This window comes from Acipenser ruthenus, chromosome 53, assembly GCF_902713425.1.
Source record: "Acipenser ruthenus chromosome 53, fAciRut3.2 maternal haplotype, whole genome shotgun sequence".
Classification (NCBI taxonomy): Eukaryota; Metazoa; Chordata; class Actinopteri; order Acipenseriformes; family Acipenseridae; genus Acipenser; species Acipenser ruthenus.
Genome location: NC_081241.1, coordinates 744531 through 765000, shown reverse-complemented (window position 1 = coordinate 765000; position 20470 = coordinate 744531). Strand labels below are relative to the sequence as shown.

Sequence of the window (20470 nt, the reverse complement as noted above, 5' to 3'; positions counted from 1 at the left end):
ATAATTTCAACAGAGTTGAGCACCACATGGTCAGATACCAAACAGAATCACTTTGCAGAAAGGTGTCAATACAAAATAAAGCACTCAAGTCTTTCCATATAGTCCAATTGATTTTATTTTAGGATCTAGATGCTTTGTTTGTGTGATTGTTTTCATCCCCTGACAGTGTGGTTTCTTCCTGGCATCAGAGCGCTGGATCCGCTGTTCCCTGCTTCCCAAACCTCCTTCAGCTTTCCTCATCTGGAGAAACAAGAGACAGAGAGATCGTTGATAGACTGTGCAATTCAAACTGGGACACAGATCATTGATAGACTGTGCAATTCAAACTGGGACACAGCGAACGTTGTCAGACTGTGCAATTCAAACTGGGACACAGAGATCATTGATAGACTGTGCAATTCAAACTGGGACACAGAGATCATTGTCAGACTGTGCAAGTCAAACTGGGACACAGCGATCGTTGATAGACTGTGTGGCGACTGCCACACAATGTGTTTGAAAAAGCGCAACACCTGCTTAATTCTTAAATGAATTGCAGAGGACCTGGCCAGGTTCTGTCCTATCTTATATTCTAGTTGCTAATATTATACTACATGCATACTCCCTTTATATTTTTCAACAGTGAATAATATTATATATGATGGATACTTTATTATAAACTAATACTATGCTCATTAGTTTATTTTTCTAATCTAATCGTTTTGGCAGCAGTTCTATGTCTGGTATTGCCTTGCTGAGATGTAGTACTTTCTAATTACTGCTGCGCTTTTCTCGTTTTTCTGGCCCTATCGGCTTGCCATAGTTTTAAGGTTGATTTTTCCCTCGTGTGTTTGGTAGCCGGGGATTTAGAAAAGATGGTGATGACATCTCTGGGTGTGTTTTGTTTGGTACGCTGTGCGCTCTTAAGACTTGCCGTTTTAGAATTTTTTGGTTAAGTTTGATTTTATTAGCAAGAGTCCCCACTTTAAATCTTCGACATACTTCTTCTTCTTCTTTGGCACGCTACTCCTCTTACACCGTTTAAGCTACAAACCCCGTTCAAACTTTAAAACGTGTAGACCGGTCTGGAAGAGGGTGCTTGTATACAACTTTTTGATATCTTTTATACTTTTTAAACTATTAAGTGTTTTTCCTTTTTCTGTTCATCTTCATTCACTTTAATGGGACTTTTTTCCCCATTGTTTAAAAACTCCCGGACTTTTATCATTATATTTACTGTAAACGATGTAACTTTTGACACAAATCAGCTGCTTTGACCACTTTCCCAACAAGTAAGACAAAAAGTGAGAGTATACGGAATCTTCCTCTACTTCTCTGCTATTCAAATATGAAATCAAAACAGAAATAACTTTTACCGATCAAGAGGTCCAGCTGTTTTAGTAACCGCATCAACTAAATTTTCTCTAACGTTTTATAAACAACTGAAATTCTGACCACTTTCCCAACAAGTTAGACAAATACTTAGAGGAAATGAAATCCTCCTCTACTTCTCAACTATTCAAATCTGAAATCAAAACAGGAATGGCGTCTACCGATCAAGAGGTCCAGCTGTTTTAGTAACCGCATCAACTTCTTTCAGGAGGCTGCTTCCCGCTGTTGAATTAACTGCCATAGAACTTTGAGAAATTTCAAATTCTCGCACATTCTAAGCACGAGACAATCAGTAAACAACGTGACTTTTGACACAAATCAGCTGCTTTGACCCCTTTCCCAATAAAGCGAGCCCCACAACTGTACTGGTAAAGTTACCATCTAGTTTGATCTTCTGTTTCATTAGTCTGGGTTGTCTACAGGTCTGGTTGTTTTAAGTCACAGTTTCCTTTGCTTAGGTATATTCGGTCTTACATAGACATTGTAGTGTCGACCCAGCTTTACTAATGTTTGTTCTTACACTCAAGTTGTATGCTTTATTTTTTATTATTTTTATTTATTTTTTCTATTTTCGTTTGGTCAGCCCGAGCTTTGTTGTCTCTTTCTCTTTTCATCTTGATGCGCCGCTGTGAGTGCGGTAGCGATTGACACTTCATTGTCAGGGTCATTTATTTTGAATTTTAAATGAATCTGCTTATTGAAAAAGTTTTTTCATTATTTGTACAAAAAAACAGAAACACCTGCCATAGCAGTGTCAATATGGTGTAGGGCTTCCATGGGCAGCCAGCACGGCACTGATTGGACGTGGCAGGTAGTGCTTCTGCAAGGTGCTTTTTAAATTGTACTGGAGGGATACATGACCATTCCTCAATGATTACCAGCCTCTAATTCCTTCAGGTTGTGTTGTATTGGGTGTGGAAATCTGCAGTCAAGTCAGAATGGCCCATACATAGAGAGAGGCACATCACTTTAGAGACTGTTACATGTGAAAAAGCCTCAGTAGTAATTTGTGCCGCCTTGAAAATGGAAGCATCTGCCAACCAAGCACCTCTTATCAGCCCTCTATCAAAAGTCTGTCAGATCTATTGCCCTGTGGTCCCGTCGTGACTGAAACGGATTTGTGTCAGGGAGATGCATCTTTTACACATCACACAATACATGTCAGGAATACCATTTCAATCAGGCCTGTGGATGACACAAAAGTGTGTGCTGCATGTAGCAGGTTTTCCAATGTTTTTGTCCATTTGTTGTTCCCTTTGAAGAAATCCAAAACTGAAAGTCAGAACTGAAGGGATTAAAATACCTGCAACTCCGAGGCATTATCACCCAAGCAATAGGAAAAAGATGCCCTTTCCTCGTGTTATTATTATTATTATTATTATTATTATTATTATTATTATTATTATTATTATTATTATTATTATTTTGTTTGTAAATTATCTCATTGGATTTCTGAAATGGTTGGATAATTACCCTAACAAGCATTTAATTAGATGCATCGGGTCTACTCGTCAGGCAGTTCAAAGTTTCAATATTATAATTGTTTGCTTATTTTAACAATAATGTGAATGAAATATCATCACAAGAAAGAAGACATTTCCATGGATCTCGTAAATCACAATCAAATTGCATTACATGTGGAATCTGCCCACAGTGGAAAAGCAGAAATATTTTTAAAGTCTGGCCTTTGTCGCCCTCTTCAGGACAAACTCTTAAACTGCTCAGAGTATTGTTTCAGGGATTATTTTTACTTGGTTTCAATTGGAAATGTTGGGCCAGATTCACAAAACCTTCAGCACTGTTTTATTAAATACATTGTTTTATTAAATGCATTGTTTTATTAAATGCACTGTTTTATTAAATGCACTGTTTTATTAAATGCATCGTTTTATTAAATGCACTGTTTTATTAAATGCATCGTTTTATTAAATGCACTGTTTTATTAAATGCATCGTTTTATTAAATGCACTGTTTTATTAAATACACTGTTTTATTAAATACATTGTTTTATTAAATGCATTGTTTTATTAAATGCATTGTTTTATTAAATGCATTGTTTTATTAAATGCATTGTTTTATTAAATGCACTGTTTTATTAAATGCATCGTTTTATTAAATGCACTGTTTTATTAAATACACTGTTTTATTAAATACATTGTTTTATTAAATGCATTGTTTTATTAAATGCATTGTTTTATTAAATACACTGTTTTATTAAATGCATCGTTTTATTAAATGCAATGTTTTATTAAATGCACTGTTTTATTAAATGCACTGTTTTATTAAATACATCGTTTTATTAAATGCACTGTTTTATTAAATACATTGTTTTATTAAATGCATTGTTTTATTAAATACATTGTTTTATTAAATGCACTGTTTTATTAAATACATTGTTTTATTAAATGCACTGTTTTATTAAATGCACTGTTTTATTAAATGCATCGTTTTATTAAATGCACTGTTTTATTAAATGCACTGTTTTATTAAATGCATCGTTTTATTAAATGCACTGTTGAAGGTGTAATTTTGAAATAGTTTATTAACCCGTTATAGATGCTTAAAAGATGGGTTATAATGTTTTTATAATGCATTATAGAACACGTAATACATGGTAATAACAGCATTTACTAATGTGTTATAAATACTGAATAGATCTAAGAAATCTGTAATAAATTTAAATACAAAACTATATTAGCTGTAAACAAATCAGGACAAATCACATTAAACACAAATGATTTACACTTCATTGTATGGGTCATTTATTTAAAATTAATCTGCTTATTTAATGGTTTTTCATTATTTGTACAAAAATAGCAACACCTGCCATAGCAGTGTCAATATGGTGTAGGGCCTCCATGGGCAGCCAGCACGGCACTGATTGGACGTGGCAGGTAGCGATTCTGCAAGGTGCTTTTTAAATTGTGCTGGAGGGATACGGGACCATTCCTCAATGATTACCAGCCTCTAATTCCTTCAGGTTGTGTTGTATTGGGGGTGGAAATCTGCAGTCAAGTCAGAATGGCCCATACATAGAGAGAGTCACATCACTTTAGAGACTGTTCCTTGTGAAAAAGCCTCAGTAGTAATTTGTGCCGCCTTGAAAATGGAAGCATCTGCCAACCAAGCACCTCTTATCAGCCCTCTATCAAAGTCTGTCAGATCTGTCGCTCTGTGGTCCCGTCGTGAGTGAAACGGATTTGTGTCAGGGAGATGCATCTTTTACACATCACACAATACATGTCAGGAATACCATTTCAATCAGGCCTGTGGATGACACAAAAGTGTGTGCTGCATGTAGCAGGTTTTCCTGTGTTTTTGTCCATTTGTTGTTCCCTTTGAAGAAATCCAGAACTGAAAGTCAGAACTGAAGGGATTAAAATACCTGCAACACCGAGGCATTATCACCCAAGCAATAGGAAAAAGATGCCCTTTCCTCGTGTTATTATTATTATTATTATTATTATTATTATTATTATTATTATTATTATTATTATTATTTTGTTTGCAAATGATCTCATTGGATTTCTGAAATGGTTGGATAATTACCCTAACGAGTATTTAATTAGATGCATCGGGTCTACTCGTCAGGCAGTTCAAAGTTTCAATATTATAATTGTTTGCTTATTTTAACAACAATGTGAATGAAATATCATCACAAGAAAGAAGACATTTCCATGGATCTCGTAAATCACAATCAAATTGCATTACATGTGGAATCTGCCCACAGTGGAAAAGCAGAAATATTTTTAAAGTCTGGCCTTTGTCGCCCTCTTCAGGACAAACTCTTAAACTGCACAGAGTATTGTTTCAGGGATTATTTTTACTTGGTTTCAATTGGAAATGTTGGGCCAGATTCACAAAACCTTCAGCACTGTTTTATTAAATACATTGTTTTATTAAATGCATTGTTTTATTAAATGCACTGTTTTATTAAATGCACTGTTTTATTAAATGCATCGTTTTATTAAATGCACTGTTTTATTAAATGCATCGTTTTATTAAATGCACTGTTTTATTAAATGCATCGTTTTATTAAATGCACTGTTTTATTAAATACATTGTTTTATTAAATGCATTGTTTTATTAAATGCATTGTTTTATTAAATGCACTGTTTTATTAAATGCATTGTTTTATTAAATGCACTGTTTTATTAAATGCATTGTTTTATTAAATGCACTGTTTTATTAAATGCATCGTTTTATTAAATGCACTGTTTTATTAAATACACTGTTTTATTAAATACATTGTTTTATTAAATGCATTGTTTTATTAAATGCATTGTTTTATTAAATACACTGTTTTATTAAATGCATCGTTTTATTAAATGCACTGTTTTATTAAATGCATTGTTTTATTAAATGCATTGTTTTATTAAATGCACTGTTTTATTAAATGCACTGTTTTATTAAATACATCGTTTTATTAAATGCACTGTTTTATTAAATACATTGTTTTATTAAATGCATTGTTTTATTAAATACATTGTTTTATTAAATGCACTGTTTTATTAAATGCACTGTTTTATTAAATGCACTGTTTTATTAAATGCATCGTTTTATTAAATGCACTGTTTTATTAAATGCACTGTTTTATTAAATGCACTGTTTTATTAAATGCATTGTTTTATTAAATGCATTGTTTTATTAAATGCACTGTTTTATTAAATACATTGTTTTATTAAATGCATTGTTTTATTAAATGCACTGTTTTATTAAATGCATCGTTTTATTAAATGCACTGTTTTATTAAATACACTGTTTTATTAAATACATTGTTTTATTAAATGCATTGTTTTATTAAATGCACTGTTTTATTAAATGCACTGTTTTATTAAATGCATCGTTTTATTAAATGCACTGTTTTATTAAATGCACTGTTTTATTAAATGCACTGTTTTATTAAATACATCGTTTTATTAAATGCATTGTTTTTTTTAAATTCACTGTTTTATTAAATGCAAGCACAGTTCATTGTAACCGTAATAATACTTATAATCAGATTTTACAATTAAAACAAAACTTTTATATTTAAATAAGCAGGTCGTTTAATAACCATTTTTTACGTTCATGTACATTATTTAACGTAAATCTTTTTTCATGTACTTTTTCTTTAAATGTTTTGTAAAGTTTTAATTTTCAATAAATGTTTTGTTCTGCGCCTCCTTCTGAAATGAACATAAGTGGACTGTCAACAGCAGCTGCTCTCTGGAAACGTGAAGTGAACAAAAAAGCTTTGGAGAAAATGTTAAAAACACAAAAAATATATTCTACTATAACAATGACCACACAGTGTTGCTTTAACTGAACTATACCAGCAGACCAGCATATTTCATACAGGTCTTTGTAACTAAACAATACCAGCAGACCAGCCTATTTCATACAGGTCTTTGTAACTAAACAATACCAGCAGACCAGCCTATTTCATACAGGTCTTTGTAACTAAACAATACCAGCAGACCAGCCTATTTCATACAGGTCTTTGTAACTAAACTATACCAGCAGACCAGCCTATTTCATACAGGTCTTTGTAACTAAACAATACCAGCAGACCAGTCTATTTCATACAGGTCTTTGTCCAGCGACTGCTGGGTCTGATGTAAGAAGAAAAAAACAGAGCGATTCAGCCTATTGTATCTTTCAAAGGTTTGCCTGCCAGTTGAAGGAGCCAATGATAGCAGGGTAATACTATTGTGAAGCTGCTCAAAGAACACTACAGGTACAGTCCTGAATCCTCCCAGAAGCTGAGGGTGTGAAGTAAAGAAGAACTGAAATGTCCGCTCTGGATAGACAAACACCAAAAAGATAACAAAGTTACAAACTGAATGAAAGGAGACAGTACAATATTGTGGGATCAAATAAAAGCAGGTTTTTCACATCTTCAGCGTGCCCAGCTGGCACGAGCCTGTGAGGCTCTGTTGTCTTCAGAGCGCGAGCTCGGGTTCAAATGATTTCAGTCGCTTCTCGACTCTGGGATCAAGCTATCAGACACTTCCAGATGGTTAGTCAAGCTGACAGCCCCTAAAAGACTAAAACATCCCATTTAAAACACATGAAAGCCCCGTGCAGCCAGTCTACCCAGGCTAAGTGCTTGAGAAAGAGAGAGGGAGAGAGGTGTAAAGGGAAGGGGTGTATATCTCACTGCTCATGAACACACTGCTCCCAGGGAGGAAACCCACTGATCCTCAACTACTGCTCCTAGTGATCTCACACAGCTCCAATCCTCCAAGTCCACAGCTTGAGTTGCAATCTGGAAGGACGAGAATAAGAGCCAATCAGAACGCATTCTGTTTGACCAATAAAAATACGGGTAGGGCTCACGGACCTATTTTCCTCCTGGCCAATCAGAAGGCAGACGGCTCTGTGTGTGTCCGAGATATCCCTGTACGCGAAATGTCGCGATATCCGTGACGTGTGGTGGTGACTGAAAATATATATAAAAAATGATCTGATCTTAAATGAAAAGAAAGACAAATATCATGCTATTTGTTTCGGAGAAAATGATACAAAATACTAGTTCAAATTTCTCTCTTGTTACTGGTAATACCACAGCATTGGAGAGAGCCGACACTTTTAAATATCTAGGGGTTTATATTGACACAACTCTTCAATTTGATAAACCCATTAAAGATGTATGTAGTAAAATTGGAAGGAAGCTTGGAGGATTGTGTGGTCAGCGCCACTGTGTAAGCTTTACAGCAAGGTTTAAATGAGTTACTTGTGTTCCCTATTCTAGACTATAATGATGTGATGTGCGGGTCTGCTAGTGAGGAATCGCTGAAGAAGATCGATACAATGTGTAACAGGATGTGTATCTGTGTGCTCCCGTGTACTCCGCTAGCGCATCACTGCAGCGCGTATTCGACATTAAACTTGCGATCGCCTGCCAACACAAGGAATTATCACTGGAATCGGATTCTCTTTAAAGGGGCACACAACACATTACCAGTTTATTTAAACAGCTTGTTTCTGAGTTTACCTGTAAATACAGCCTATCGTAATGTCTGAGACACACAATACTTTAATATACCGTCTGGAAAAAGTGCTGCGGGAAGAAAGTCTTTCGTTTTGTTCTGCTGCTACAGACTGGAAGCTGTTACCCGCAGGACTGAGACCTGACATCTCCTGTGGGACTTAAAAAAAAAACAAACCCTGTTGTTCTAGTGCTTAAACAGGCTTGTGTGTGTGCTGTGTAAATCTGAGGTGTACTTTGTGTATTGTCTTGTCATTATGCGTTTATATTATTTTTATTTTTGAAACCTGTAACCTGCTGCTGTTATTTCTAGCACGCCTTTGTAAACGAGCTACTTGTAGCTCACATGGCCTTCCTAAATAAAGAATTAAAAATCAAATAAATAAATAATAAAGAGCGCGTCACGTTTACGGTTATAACCGCACTGAAATATACTGGCTTTAAAACAAGAAAAGACAACCGATGCAGCTGCGCAGCAGAGACAAGAGAACGAGGCAAGCGCGTTTATTGTTTGGAAAGTAACTGTAATGTTATTACTGCCATTAAAAGCTAAACGCGTTATATTATCTCGTTATTGACTAAAGTAATATTATTACAGTAAGGCGTTACTAAAGTAACGAGATGCCGTTCAAACCGTCATCACAAACATACGTGTAACAGAACATTCCTTAATTTTACATGTTATAGATCTGGGGCTAAAACACAAAGTCAGACTCTTCAGCCCTGATATTAAACAGTTGTTAATATCAGTTGTTTCATTCCTAATCTTAACATTGTAATATTTGTTGGGGGATTTAGAAACAGTTTCATAGAATATCTGATTCGGCAGTTTCTGCTCCCCCTGCTTGTCTAAACCTGGCCTCAGTCCCAAACCCCGCCTCTCAGAGCTTTACACAACTCCAGGAAATCAGCGCAGTGAAGTTTCGTTTCTTGTGAAATCGTCAGTCTCTCTGTCTCTCTGCAGCAGAAATGGCAGAAGCGAATATTCTGTTAGCGCATGACCAGTTTAGCTGTTCAGTGTGTCTGGAGATATTGAAGGACCCAGTCACTATTCCATGTGGACACAGTTACTGTATGGGGTGTATTAAGAACTGCTGGGATCAGACTGATCATACAGGTGTCTACAGCTGCCCCCAGTGCAGAGAGACCTTTACCCCAAGGCCTGTTCTGGGCAGAAACACCATGCTGGCTGAAGTTGTGGAGAAATTAAAGCAGACAGGACTCAATCCTCCTCCTGCTCAAAGTTATGCTGGACCTGGAGATGTGCCGTGTGATTTCTGCACTGGGAGAAAGTTCAAAGCTGTGAAATCCTGTTTGATGTGCCTGGCCTCTTACTGTGAAACACACGTCAAGCCACACAGTGAGGTTACTCCATTAAAGAGGCACAAGCTGGTCAATGCAATTGGAAATCTGGAGCAGAAGCTTTGTGCTGAACACCAAAATGTTTTGGAGGGGTTCTGTAGAACCGATCAGACGTGTATTTGCTGGCTGTGTGCAGAAAAGGAACACAAGAGCCATGATATAGTCTCAGTTGAGACAGGGAAACAGGTAAGGGTTTGAACCATTTCCTTGTAGCTATCCTAGAAGATAAGAATTCCCAGGGATATTTAACATGTCTGTTTACTAGGTTATACAGTTTCACATCAGATCAGATTTTAATTGTATATTAAGAGCTATTTAAAGAGCCCTAGTTTTTTAATTGCTCTATCTAAACTATGATGTACTACAATGTATTTCAGGGTGTAACAGGGGTGTTGTTACAGGTGTGGCTATCACTGATTGACAGGAGAGACACAGGAGATTTTCTTTGATACAAAAAACACAAAACATTCAAAACAAAACACTGCTTGAAAACAACTAAAAAATAAAAGTTGACCAAACAAGAAAGGAGGTCCCGCTCCAGGAACAGTCTCCCTGACACCTCCTCTCTAGACTTGGTTGGGATTAAAATCCCCTAAACTTGTTCCCTATTCCTTCCAGTGCTAGCGATCCTGGTTAACTCACACAGTGATCACAGATACATGTTTTCTCTTGTGTTTTTCTCACCCTGGTTAACACACGCAGTCGTGAGGATCCTACAGCAACACTCTCCTTCCCAGACAGTCTGTATCCCTGCTTGTAGAACCAAGAAACTGGCTTTTCAGACCCTTTTTAAAGGCATGTGGCCGGGGCTAAGAGATAATCAATTAATCAATTAACACCTGGCCACATTCCACACCTGGATTTGAATATGCCCTGCCATATCTAGCACAAACTTGATCATCAAAAACATTATTTACAATCAAATAAAAACACACTATTTACACGTGCAGGACCTCAGCCCTGCCTCACAGGGTAAGAAGGATTTGTTCAGCTGTTTTGTGGTGCATTGGAATTTGAAGTGTAAAATTAGCATCATTTATATTGCTAGTGTTTTTAATATGTATCTTGCAACTTAATAAAATCATAGATCAGTTCCATTGTTCAAGATATTATATTTTATTTGGTAAAACTGTTTAAAAATAAGATTCCTAGCAAAGTCAAGCACCTAATTTAAAAACAAAAGACCAAGATTAATATGATATACAATATACAAGATTAATATGATATTCAATATACAAGAATAATATGATATTCAATATACAAGATTAATATGATATACAATATACAAGATTAATATGATATTCAATATACAAGATTAATATGATATTCAATATACACAGGGCTTCTGTCTTTCGGTGTTTATTAATTTCATTAAACCAAGATCCAGCCATGCTTGTGTTTGTAGTGATGTGGCAGAAATATGATTCTCGCTTGGAAAATTGGTGCTGCAGCCGGAGGACGGAGCGAGCTTCACCCAGTGCTGCCTCTATGATGCAGGGCCTCTTTAATATATTGAAACAATGATTGCAGCACAGGGATCATAATATCTTCTTAATAAACTAATACATCACATTTTAAACAAGACTTTAATAATTGTGTTTTGATATATAGTAAACAAAACCCATGCCTTTAAAAGTGACACATACGCATCTATCTGCACTGGCAGAGCTGCTGTGCCCGTGCCTTTAAAAGTGACACATACACATCTATCTGCACTGGCAGAGCTGCTGTGCCCGTGCCTTTAAAAGTGACACACACGCATCTATCTGCACTGGCAGAGCTGCTGTGCCCGTGCCTTTAAAAGTGACACATACGCATCTATCTGCACTGGCAGAGCTGCTGTGCCCGTGCCTTTAAAAGTGACACATACACATCTATCTGCACTGGCAGAGCTGCTGTGCCCGTGCCTTTAAAAGTGACACATACACATCTATCTGCACTGGCAGAGCTGCTGTGCCCGTGCCTTTAAAAGTGACACACACGCATCTATCTGCACTGGCAGAGCTGCTGTGCCCGTGCCTTTAAAAGTGACACATACACATCTATCTGCACTGGCAGAGCTGCTGTGCCCGTGCCTTTAAAAGTGACACACACGCATCTATCTGCACTGGCAGAGCTGCTGTGCCCGTGCCTTTAAAAGTGACACATACACATCTATCTGCACTGGCAGAGCTGCTGTGCCCGTGCCTTTAAAAGTGACACACACGCATCTATCTGCACTGGCAGAGCTGCTGTGCCCGTGCCTTTAAAAGTGACACACACGCATCTATCTGCACTGGCAGAGCTGCTGTGCCCGTGCCTTTAAAAGTGACACACACACATCTATCTGCACTGGCAGAGCTGCTGTGCCCGTGCCTTTAAAAGTGACACATACGCATCTATCTGCACTGGCAGAGCTGCTGTGCCCGTGACATACACATCTATCTGCACTAGCAGAGCTGCTGTGCCCGTGCCTTTAAAAGTGACACACACGCATCTATCTGCACTGGCAGAGCTGCTGTGCCCGTGCCTTTAAAAGTGACACACACGCATCTATCTGCACTGGCAGAGCTGCTGTGCCCGTGCCTTTAAAAGTGACACATACGCATCTATCTGCACTGGCAGAGCTGCTGTGCCCGTGCCTTTAAAAGTGACACATACGCATCTATCTGCACTGGCAGAGCTGCTGTGCCCATGCCTTTAAAAGTGAAACACACACATCTATCTGCACTGGCAGAGCTGCTGTGCCCGTGCCATGCCATTCTTGCCAGTCTGTCCACAGAGAGAGATGTGTTTTCGCCACAATTTTCAATTCTGTTTTAAATTCCACGAGTGTGTGAATCCTCCCTATTGAACTGTAATATAGCTTTAAATCCCACGAGCAAGAACAACCCTCCATTTCTAATTGTAATCTCGTTTTAAATCTCACCAGTGTCTGCAATCCTCCAATAGAAATGCAGGAATTTGCTGCCACTCAGTTTAAAGTATTCAGAATGAATCAATGATAGATACAAGAGAGATTTTTTTGTTGGTTTTAGGTTATTTTATTGTATTTTTTCACATGGAAAGGGGTGAAGTCAATGTGAATTGAGAAACCATGTCCAGTGTTTTTCCGGTGTTTATTGGGTATACACTGATTTCATTGTTTTGTATCAGGGGTGTTTTATCTGTGTTTATCGATTAAAAATGGAAATCAGAAGCCCTAAATATCCATTAAAGAGAAAGCTGCTTCAGTTTCCTAGGTGCTTTACAAAACAAACATGTAACACATGCTAGATCAGCAATCATTCACTGTTACTAGTATGAAACAGAACCATCTAGTGGACAGCTACTGTGGATCACGTGTTCTTTTGTATTGCTGGCAGCTGTGCACTAGATGGTGTTGTATCTTACTACTATACACACATGTTGTCTGATCTAGCCTGTGCTACAGATGTCTATGGCGTACAACTAGAACTGAAGTCAAAATATATTTGACTCAGAATTATTGCACACATTGTAAAGAGGTAAGGGAACAAGAAAACATAAAATATATTTGAACTAAAATGATTCTGTCAGGTTCAATAGCATACTTAAACAGGCCTGTGATGGGTGTGACAGGATATCACTCAATGCTCGATCAGAAATGTCACTGTGTCACTGTGTTTCTACACAGAAGCAGCTGGGAAAGACACAGACAGAAATACAACAGAGAATCCATGACAGACAGAAAGAAATTGAGGAGCTGAAACAGGCTGTGGAGTCACTGAAAGTGGGTATTGACAAGAGCGGGTTATTATTATTATTATTATTATTATTATTATTATTATTATTATTATTAACAGACTGGAACACATCTGCAGAAGTTTACTGTCTATGCCTGATGTGTTTTTATATCAATTCTAACCATGTCTCCTCTACTGTGTTCTTTCACTCAGAGATCTGCATGCATAGAAATAAAGGAAAGTGAGAAGATCTTTACTGAGCTGATCCGATCCATTGAGAAGATCCACACTGAGGTTATTGAGCTGATTGGAGCTAACGAGAAGGCTGCAGTGAATCAGGCTGAAGGACGCATGAAGAAACTGGAGCAGGAGATTGCTGAGCTAAGGAGGAGAAACGCTGAGCTGAAACAGCTTACAGAGACAGAGGATCACATCCATTTTCTACAGGTAACATTACTGCTTGTTAGAAAATCTCAAGTCCATAACTGGGACGGTTTCAGACAGACCTCTCCAATTGAATGAATCCTTGCTTTTTACCCAGGAATGTTTTGGACCCCATTCTGTTTCACTAAAAACTCATTTTCTCCACTTTCCTGTTGTAGAATTTCCAGTCTCTCTGTGCCCCTCCTGAAGCTGGAGACTTACCCACCGTTACTGTCAATACAGACATCTCTTTTGGGGCTGTGAGGAAAGCTGTATCTAAACTTAAAGACCATATTGTGGACTTCTGCAAGCGGGAATTAGTCAAAATAACCAAAAGAGGTTGGTATGAAATCGATTCATTTGGTAGAGATTTCTCAAATAGACCATGGCTTGAGGAGGGACAGGACTTGCAAGACGTTAATAAAGACCTCTTGCAGATTTTTGGCTATATGAATATTGCAGATGTTTTATTTCAAATGATTTCCCCAGGTTGAAACGCTCCACCTCATTTACAGTGACATCCTGAGTGATGAGAGCAGGAAGGAAGAGAGTTTCTAAAGACATTACATGAGAAAACAACACAATAGCACTCAAACAGAGACAGAGGGATTCACACATTAAACAACACATTCATTCCATATAGGATGCTAACTTCTAGTCCTGCACTATCTTATCACAGATTTATAGGAATTGGAGGTCATGGTCTGTTTGTATTCCAAATCCTCTACAGTAAAGTCTTTGGTGTAAAACAGTTTTCTGTATTTTATTTAGTGAATGAAACAGCAGTTTATACCCTGGGGTCTAGGAGCAGTGACAGACGTTTAAAAGGTAAGGCTTTCCTTCCAGTAAAACATTTTTTCTCCAGGGACATTCTCTCTTTTTGGAAGGCCCTAACTCCTCAGTGAAAGAGTGGCTGGAGATGTATTAGATTAGTTCTTGTGTGAAAGATTCCTGGGTCCTTTGCTACACTGATAAACTGAACAGATTCACTTTGTCTTTAAAGATTAAGAGCATGGCAGATTGCTGTTTGGAGTTTTGTGTGTTGTATATTAATTCACATTTTTTAATTAAATTTTTCTCTTTTCGGTATGACAGCAGCTCATCCCTCTCAGGGTCTTGGCACGGCAGCACTGCTTTCTGTTCTGGGTATGAATTCGACAGCACCTCCTTCCTCTATGGGTGTGAAGACGACAGCAGCTCCTTCCTCTCTGAGTTATGGGGCAGCAGCAGCTCCTTCCTTTTGGAATTTCGGGGTGGCAGTGGCTCCTTCCTCTCTGGGTGTGAATACAACAGCAGCTCCTTCCTATCAGTGTTTCGGTGTGGCAGCAACTCCATCCTCTCTGGGTGTGAATACAACAGCAGCTCCTTCCTATCAGGGTTTCGGGGTGGCAGCAGCTCCATCCTCTCTGGGTGTGAAGACGACAGCAGCTCCTTCCTCTCGGGGTGTGAAGACGACAGCAGCTCCTTCCTCTCGGGGTGTGAAGATGAGAGCAGCTCCATCCTCTCTGGGTGTGAAGATGAGAGCAGCTCCATCCTCTCGGGGTGTGAAGATGACAGCAGCTCCTTCCTCTCTGGGTGTGAAGACGACAGCAGCACCTTCCTTCTTCTCTGAGTTATTGGGCATAACAGCAGCAGCTCCTTCCTCTCTGGGTTATGGGGCGGCAGCAGCTCCTTCCTCTTGGTGTTTCGGGGTGGCAGCAGCTCCTTCCTCTCTGGGTGTGAAGACGACAGCAGCTCCTTTCTCTCTGGGTGTGAATTCGACAGCAGCTCCTTCCTCTCTGGGTGTGATTTCGACAGCAACACCTTCCTTCCTGGGTGTGAATTTGACAGCAGCTCCTTCCTCTCTGGGTGTGAAGACGACAGCAGCACCTTCCTTCTTCTCTGAGTTATTGGGCATAACAGCAGCAGCTCCTTCCTCTCTGGGTGCGAAGACGACAGCAGCTCCTTCCTCTCTGGGTGTGAATTCGACAGCAGCTCCTTCCTCTCTGGGTGTGAATTCGACAGCAGCTCCTTCCTCTCTCGGTGTGAATTCGACAGCAGCTCCTTTCTCTCTGGGTGTGAATTCGACAGCAGCTCCTTCCGCTCTGGGTGTGAATTTGACAGCAGCTCCTTCCTCTCTGAGTTATGGGGCAGCAGCAGCTCCTTCCTCTTGGTGTTTCGGGGTGGCAGCAGCTCCTTCCTCTCTGGGTGTGAAGACGACAGCAGCTCCTTCCTCTCTGAGTTATGGGGCAGCAGCAGCTCCTTCCTCTTGGTGTTTCGGGGTGGCAGCAGCTCCTTCCTCTCTGGGTGTGAAGACGACAGCAGCTCCTTCCTCTCTGGGTGTGAATTCGACAGCAGCACCTTCCTTCCTCTCTGAGTTATTGGGCATAACAGCAGCAGCTCCTTCCTCTCTGGGTGTGAATTCGACAGCAGCTCCTTCCTCTCTCGGTGTGAATTCGACAGCAGCTCCTTTCTCTCTGGGTGTGAATTCGACAGCAGCTCCTTCCGCTCTGGGTGTGAATTTGACAGCAGCTCCTTCCTCTCTGAGTTATGGGGCAGCAGCAGCTCCTTCCTCTTGGTGTTTCGGGGTGGCAGCAGCTCCTTCCTCTCTGGGTGTGAATTCGACAGCAGCTCCTTTCTCTCTGGGTGTGAATTCGACAGCAGCTCCTTCCTCTCTGGGTGTGAATTCGACAGCAGCTCCTTTCTCTCTGGTTGCGAATTCGACAGCAGCACCTCCCTTCCTCTCTGAGTTATTGGGCATAACAGCAGCAGCTCCTTCCTCTCTGGGTGTGAATTCGACAGCAGCTCCTTCCTCTCTGGGTGTGAATTCGACAGCAGCTCCTTCCTCTCTGGGTGTGAATTCGACAGCAGCTCCTTTCTCTCTGGGTGTGAATTCGACAGCATCTCCTTCCTCTCTGGGTGTGAATTCGACAGCAGCTCCTTCCTCTCTGGGTGTGAATTCGACAGCAGCTCCTTCCTCTCTGGGTGTGAATTCGACAGCAGCTCCTTCCTCTCTGGGTGTGAATTCGACAGCAGCTTCTTCCTCTCTGGGTGTGAATTCGACAGCAGCTCCTTCCTCTCTGGGTGTGATTTCGACAGCAGCTCCTTTCTCTCTGGGTGTGATTTCGACAGCAGCTCCTTCCTCTCTGGGTGTGAATTCGACAGCAGCTCCTTCCTCTCTGGGTGTGAATTCGACAGCAGCTCCTTCCTCTCTGGGTGTGAATTCGACAGCATCTCCTTCCTCTCTGGGTGTGAATTCGACAGCAGCTCCTTTCTCTCTGGGTGTGAATTCGACAGCAGCTCCTTCCTCTCTGGGTGTGAAGACGACAGCAGCTCCTTACTCTCTTGGTTTCCCTGAATGACCTGCGTAGGCATTTGTCATTGTTGCTGTTGCTGCAGTATCTCATTTGTTCCTGTTGCAGTTCCCCAAGCTGCTGTTGTATTCTTTGACTCTCGTCCATCTGCTGCAGGTGCATTTGTGCCCACTGAGCTACTAGTTATTCAATTTGCAGGTGAAATGAAGTGAATGATTTGTTTTTACACTTGGAGCCGAGGCAGACTCATTTTTAGAGTTTAATCTCTGTCAGGTTAGTGTTTTTGTAATTGTAAACACTCACAACTGGACAGCTGTTTCAGTATAAAATGTTCAAAATATCCTTATTTATTGATTACAAACACATAAATAGCACCAAGTGGCAGACTTATTTGGCATCTCTGCACAGTGCTAGAATTCCCACAGCAAGTACTGATAAGTGTCTCTTAATGTGATTGTAGCTCACTAAATAATTCCACAATGTGTACCTATATTGCACTTCCATTGGCTACACACAGGTAGTGAAAAATAAAATGGAAACCCCTGGGTAAATGAGGGACACCTCATTAAGTATATTGAAAACAAGGGCTTCCACACAGGTGTGGCTCGTGCGTTAATTAAGCAAATAACATCCCAGCATGCTTAGGGTCATGTATAAAAATGCTGGACAGGCCTGGTTGTCTATAATTATGGCTAGCATGACTGCAAGAGACCTCAGTGACTTTGAAAGAGGGGTGATTGTTGGGGCGCGTTTGGCAGGAGCTTCAGTGACCAAGACAGCTCAACTTGCTGATGTTTCACGAGCGACGGTGTCTAAGGTGATGTGGGCATGGAACTCTGAGGGAATGACATCATCAGCAAAGGGCAACAGTGGGCGGAAGCGCATACTCCAGGATCGTGATATCCGTGCGTTAATTCGAAGTGCAAAACAGGCGAGCAACTGCAGATCAATTGACTGCAAATTTCAACCTGGCGTGCCAGCAGCCAGTTTCCTCAAAAACAGTCTGCCGAGAACTCCACAGAGCAAGATACCATAGTGGCCCAACACCCTATAAATGACTTTACATTGGTTTTTCCATTTTTTTGTCCACTACCTGTAGGTCTCTAATGTGTAGTTTTGACAAACATGACAGGCAAGATTCTCAGATGTTCTTGTTTCAAATTGTGTCAATCAAATGGATATGTATAGAGATGTTTAAATTATTTAGATTAAGTATTTGAGATTATTATTATTATTATTATTATTATTATTATTATTATTATTATTATATTGTTTGCAAATTATCTCATTGGATTCCTGAAATTGTTGGATAATTAACCTAACGAGCATTTAATTAGATGCATCGGGTCTACTCGTTAGGCAGTTCAAAGTTTCAATATTGTAATTGTTTACTAATTTTAACAACAAAGAAGACATTTCATGGATATCGTAAATCACAATCAAATTGCATTACATGGGCAATCTGCCCACAGTGGAAAAGCAGAAACGTGTTTTAAACCTGGCCTTTGGCGCCCTCTTAAGGACAAACTCCTCAACTGCAGACATGATTGAAAGCAATTCTTTTCCCTTGGTGTGGTTCCATTGGAAATGTAGGGCTCTATTCACACAACCTTCAAGACTGTTCCAAGCACTGTTCTGTTAAAGACTCTTGATTTCTTTTTTTAATGGTTTAAATGAAGTTAAATGTAGTTTTTTGAGAGTGGGAGAAATGCATTGTTTATTATTAATTTTATTACATTTATTTTGTATTATTATTCAAAGCACTGTTTAGGTCAATAATACTTATAATCAGGTTTTAAATTAAAACCAAACATGAATTTAAATAAGCACCATTTTAATAACTATTTTTTAATGTTTCTGTTTATCAATTAACATTTTTTCCCCATATAATGTTTTGTAAAGTTGTCACTTTCAATAAATATTTTGTTCTGCACCTACTTCTGAAATAAACATAAACTAAGTGGACTGTCAACAGCAGCTGCTCTCTGGAAACATGAAGTGCACAAAAAAGCTTTGGAGAAAATGTTAAACACACATAAAATATATTCTACTATAACAATGACCACACAGTGTTGCTTTAACTAAACAATACCAGCAGACCAGCCTATTTCATACAGGTCTTTGTAACTAAACAATACCAGCAGACCAGACTATTTCATACAGGTCTTTGTAACTAAACTATACCAGCAGACCAGCCTATTTCATACAGGTCTTTGTAACTAAACAATACCAGCAGACCAGCCTATTTCATACAGGTCTTTGTAACTAAACTATACCAGCAGACCAGCCTATTTCATACAGGTCTTTGTAACTAAACAGTACCAGCAGACCAGTCTATTTCATGCAGGTCTTTGTCCAGTGACTGCTGGGTCTGATGTAAGAAGAAAAAAACAGAGCGATTCAGCCTATTGTATCTTTCAAAGGTTTGCCTGCCAGTTGAAGGAGCCAATGATAGCAGGGTAATTATTATTATTATTATTATTTATTTATTAGCAGACGCCCTTATCCAGGGCGACTTACAATCGTAAGCAAATACATTTCAAGTGTTACAATACAAGTAATACAATAAGAGCAAGAATACAATAACTTTTGTTCAAGCAAGGTACAAGTGTGACAAACCACAATTCAATAATACAGCAGATAATAGTGATAGTTACATCAGGATATGATTAAATAGTGATAGTTACATCAGGATGTGATTAAATACAAAGTACTACAGGTTAAACACTTGGCAGATTACAGTATTCTGAAGTACAGGATTAAATGCAGTAAAATAGGGGGCAGATAATTGCAAAATAAAGCACATTTACATGAAGGGTGATAGTGTCCCAGGATACAAACAGAGGAGTTCTACAGGTGCTCTTTGAAGAGGTGAGTCTTAAGGAGGCGCCGGAATGTGGTCAGGGACTGGGCAGTCCTGACATCTGTAGGAAGGTCATTCCACCACTGTGGAGCAAGGGTGGAGAAGGAGCGGGCTCTGGAGGCAGGGGAGCGTAGCGGAGGTAGAGCTAGTCTTCTAGTGCAGGCGGAGCGGAGAGGTCGAGTGGGGGTGTAGGGAGGGATGAGGGTCTGGAGGTAGCTGGGTGCAGTCTGGTCAAGGCATCTGTAGGCAAGTACAAGAGTCTTGAACTGGATGCGAGCGGTGATCGGGAGCCAGTGGAGCGAGCGGAGTAGTGGAGTAGCGTGGGCGAAGCGAGGCAGAGAGAACACCAGGCGGGCAGCAGAGTTCTGGATGAGCTGGAGCGGACGGGTGGCAGACGCAGGGAGGCCAGCCAGGAGGGAGTTGCAGTAGTCTAGGCGGGAGAGTACCAGAGCCTGGACCAGGAGCTGGGTAGCATAGTTGGTGAGGAAGGGTCGGATTCTTC

The 20470-nt window shown here is 39.7% G+C and overlaps 2 protein-coding genes across 3 annotated transcripts in view; one reads left to right on the top strand and one right to left on the bottom strand.

The window, feature by feature from the left end:
- The window catches only part of LOC131723128 (tripartite motif-containing protein 16-like protein), a 217003-nt gene that overhangs the window by 130062 nt on the left and 66471 nt on the right, over positions 1–20470 (bottom strand). The gene's annotated exons all lie outside the window — the stretch shown is intronic.
- Positions 8250–19167, top strand: LOC131723098 (mucin-19-like). 2 transcript variants are annotated; one of them, XM_059016482.1, is made up of 6 exons: positions 8250–9892; positions 13341–13436; positions 13603–13836; positions 13992–14151; positions 14584–14640; positions 14911–19167. In XM_059016482.1, the coding sequence occupies exons 1-6, from the start codon at positions 9314–9316 to the stop codon at positions 17151–17153; spliced, it is 3369 nt and encodes a 1122-aa protein (XP_058872465.1). In that variant the 5' UTR covers positions 8250–9313; the 3' UTR covers positions 17154–19167. The 2 variants fall into 2 exon arrangements, with proteins under 2 accessions (XP_058872465.1, XP_058872464.1); XM_059016481.1 differs by having other exon boundaries at positions 14908–19167.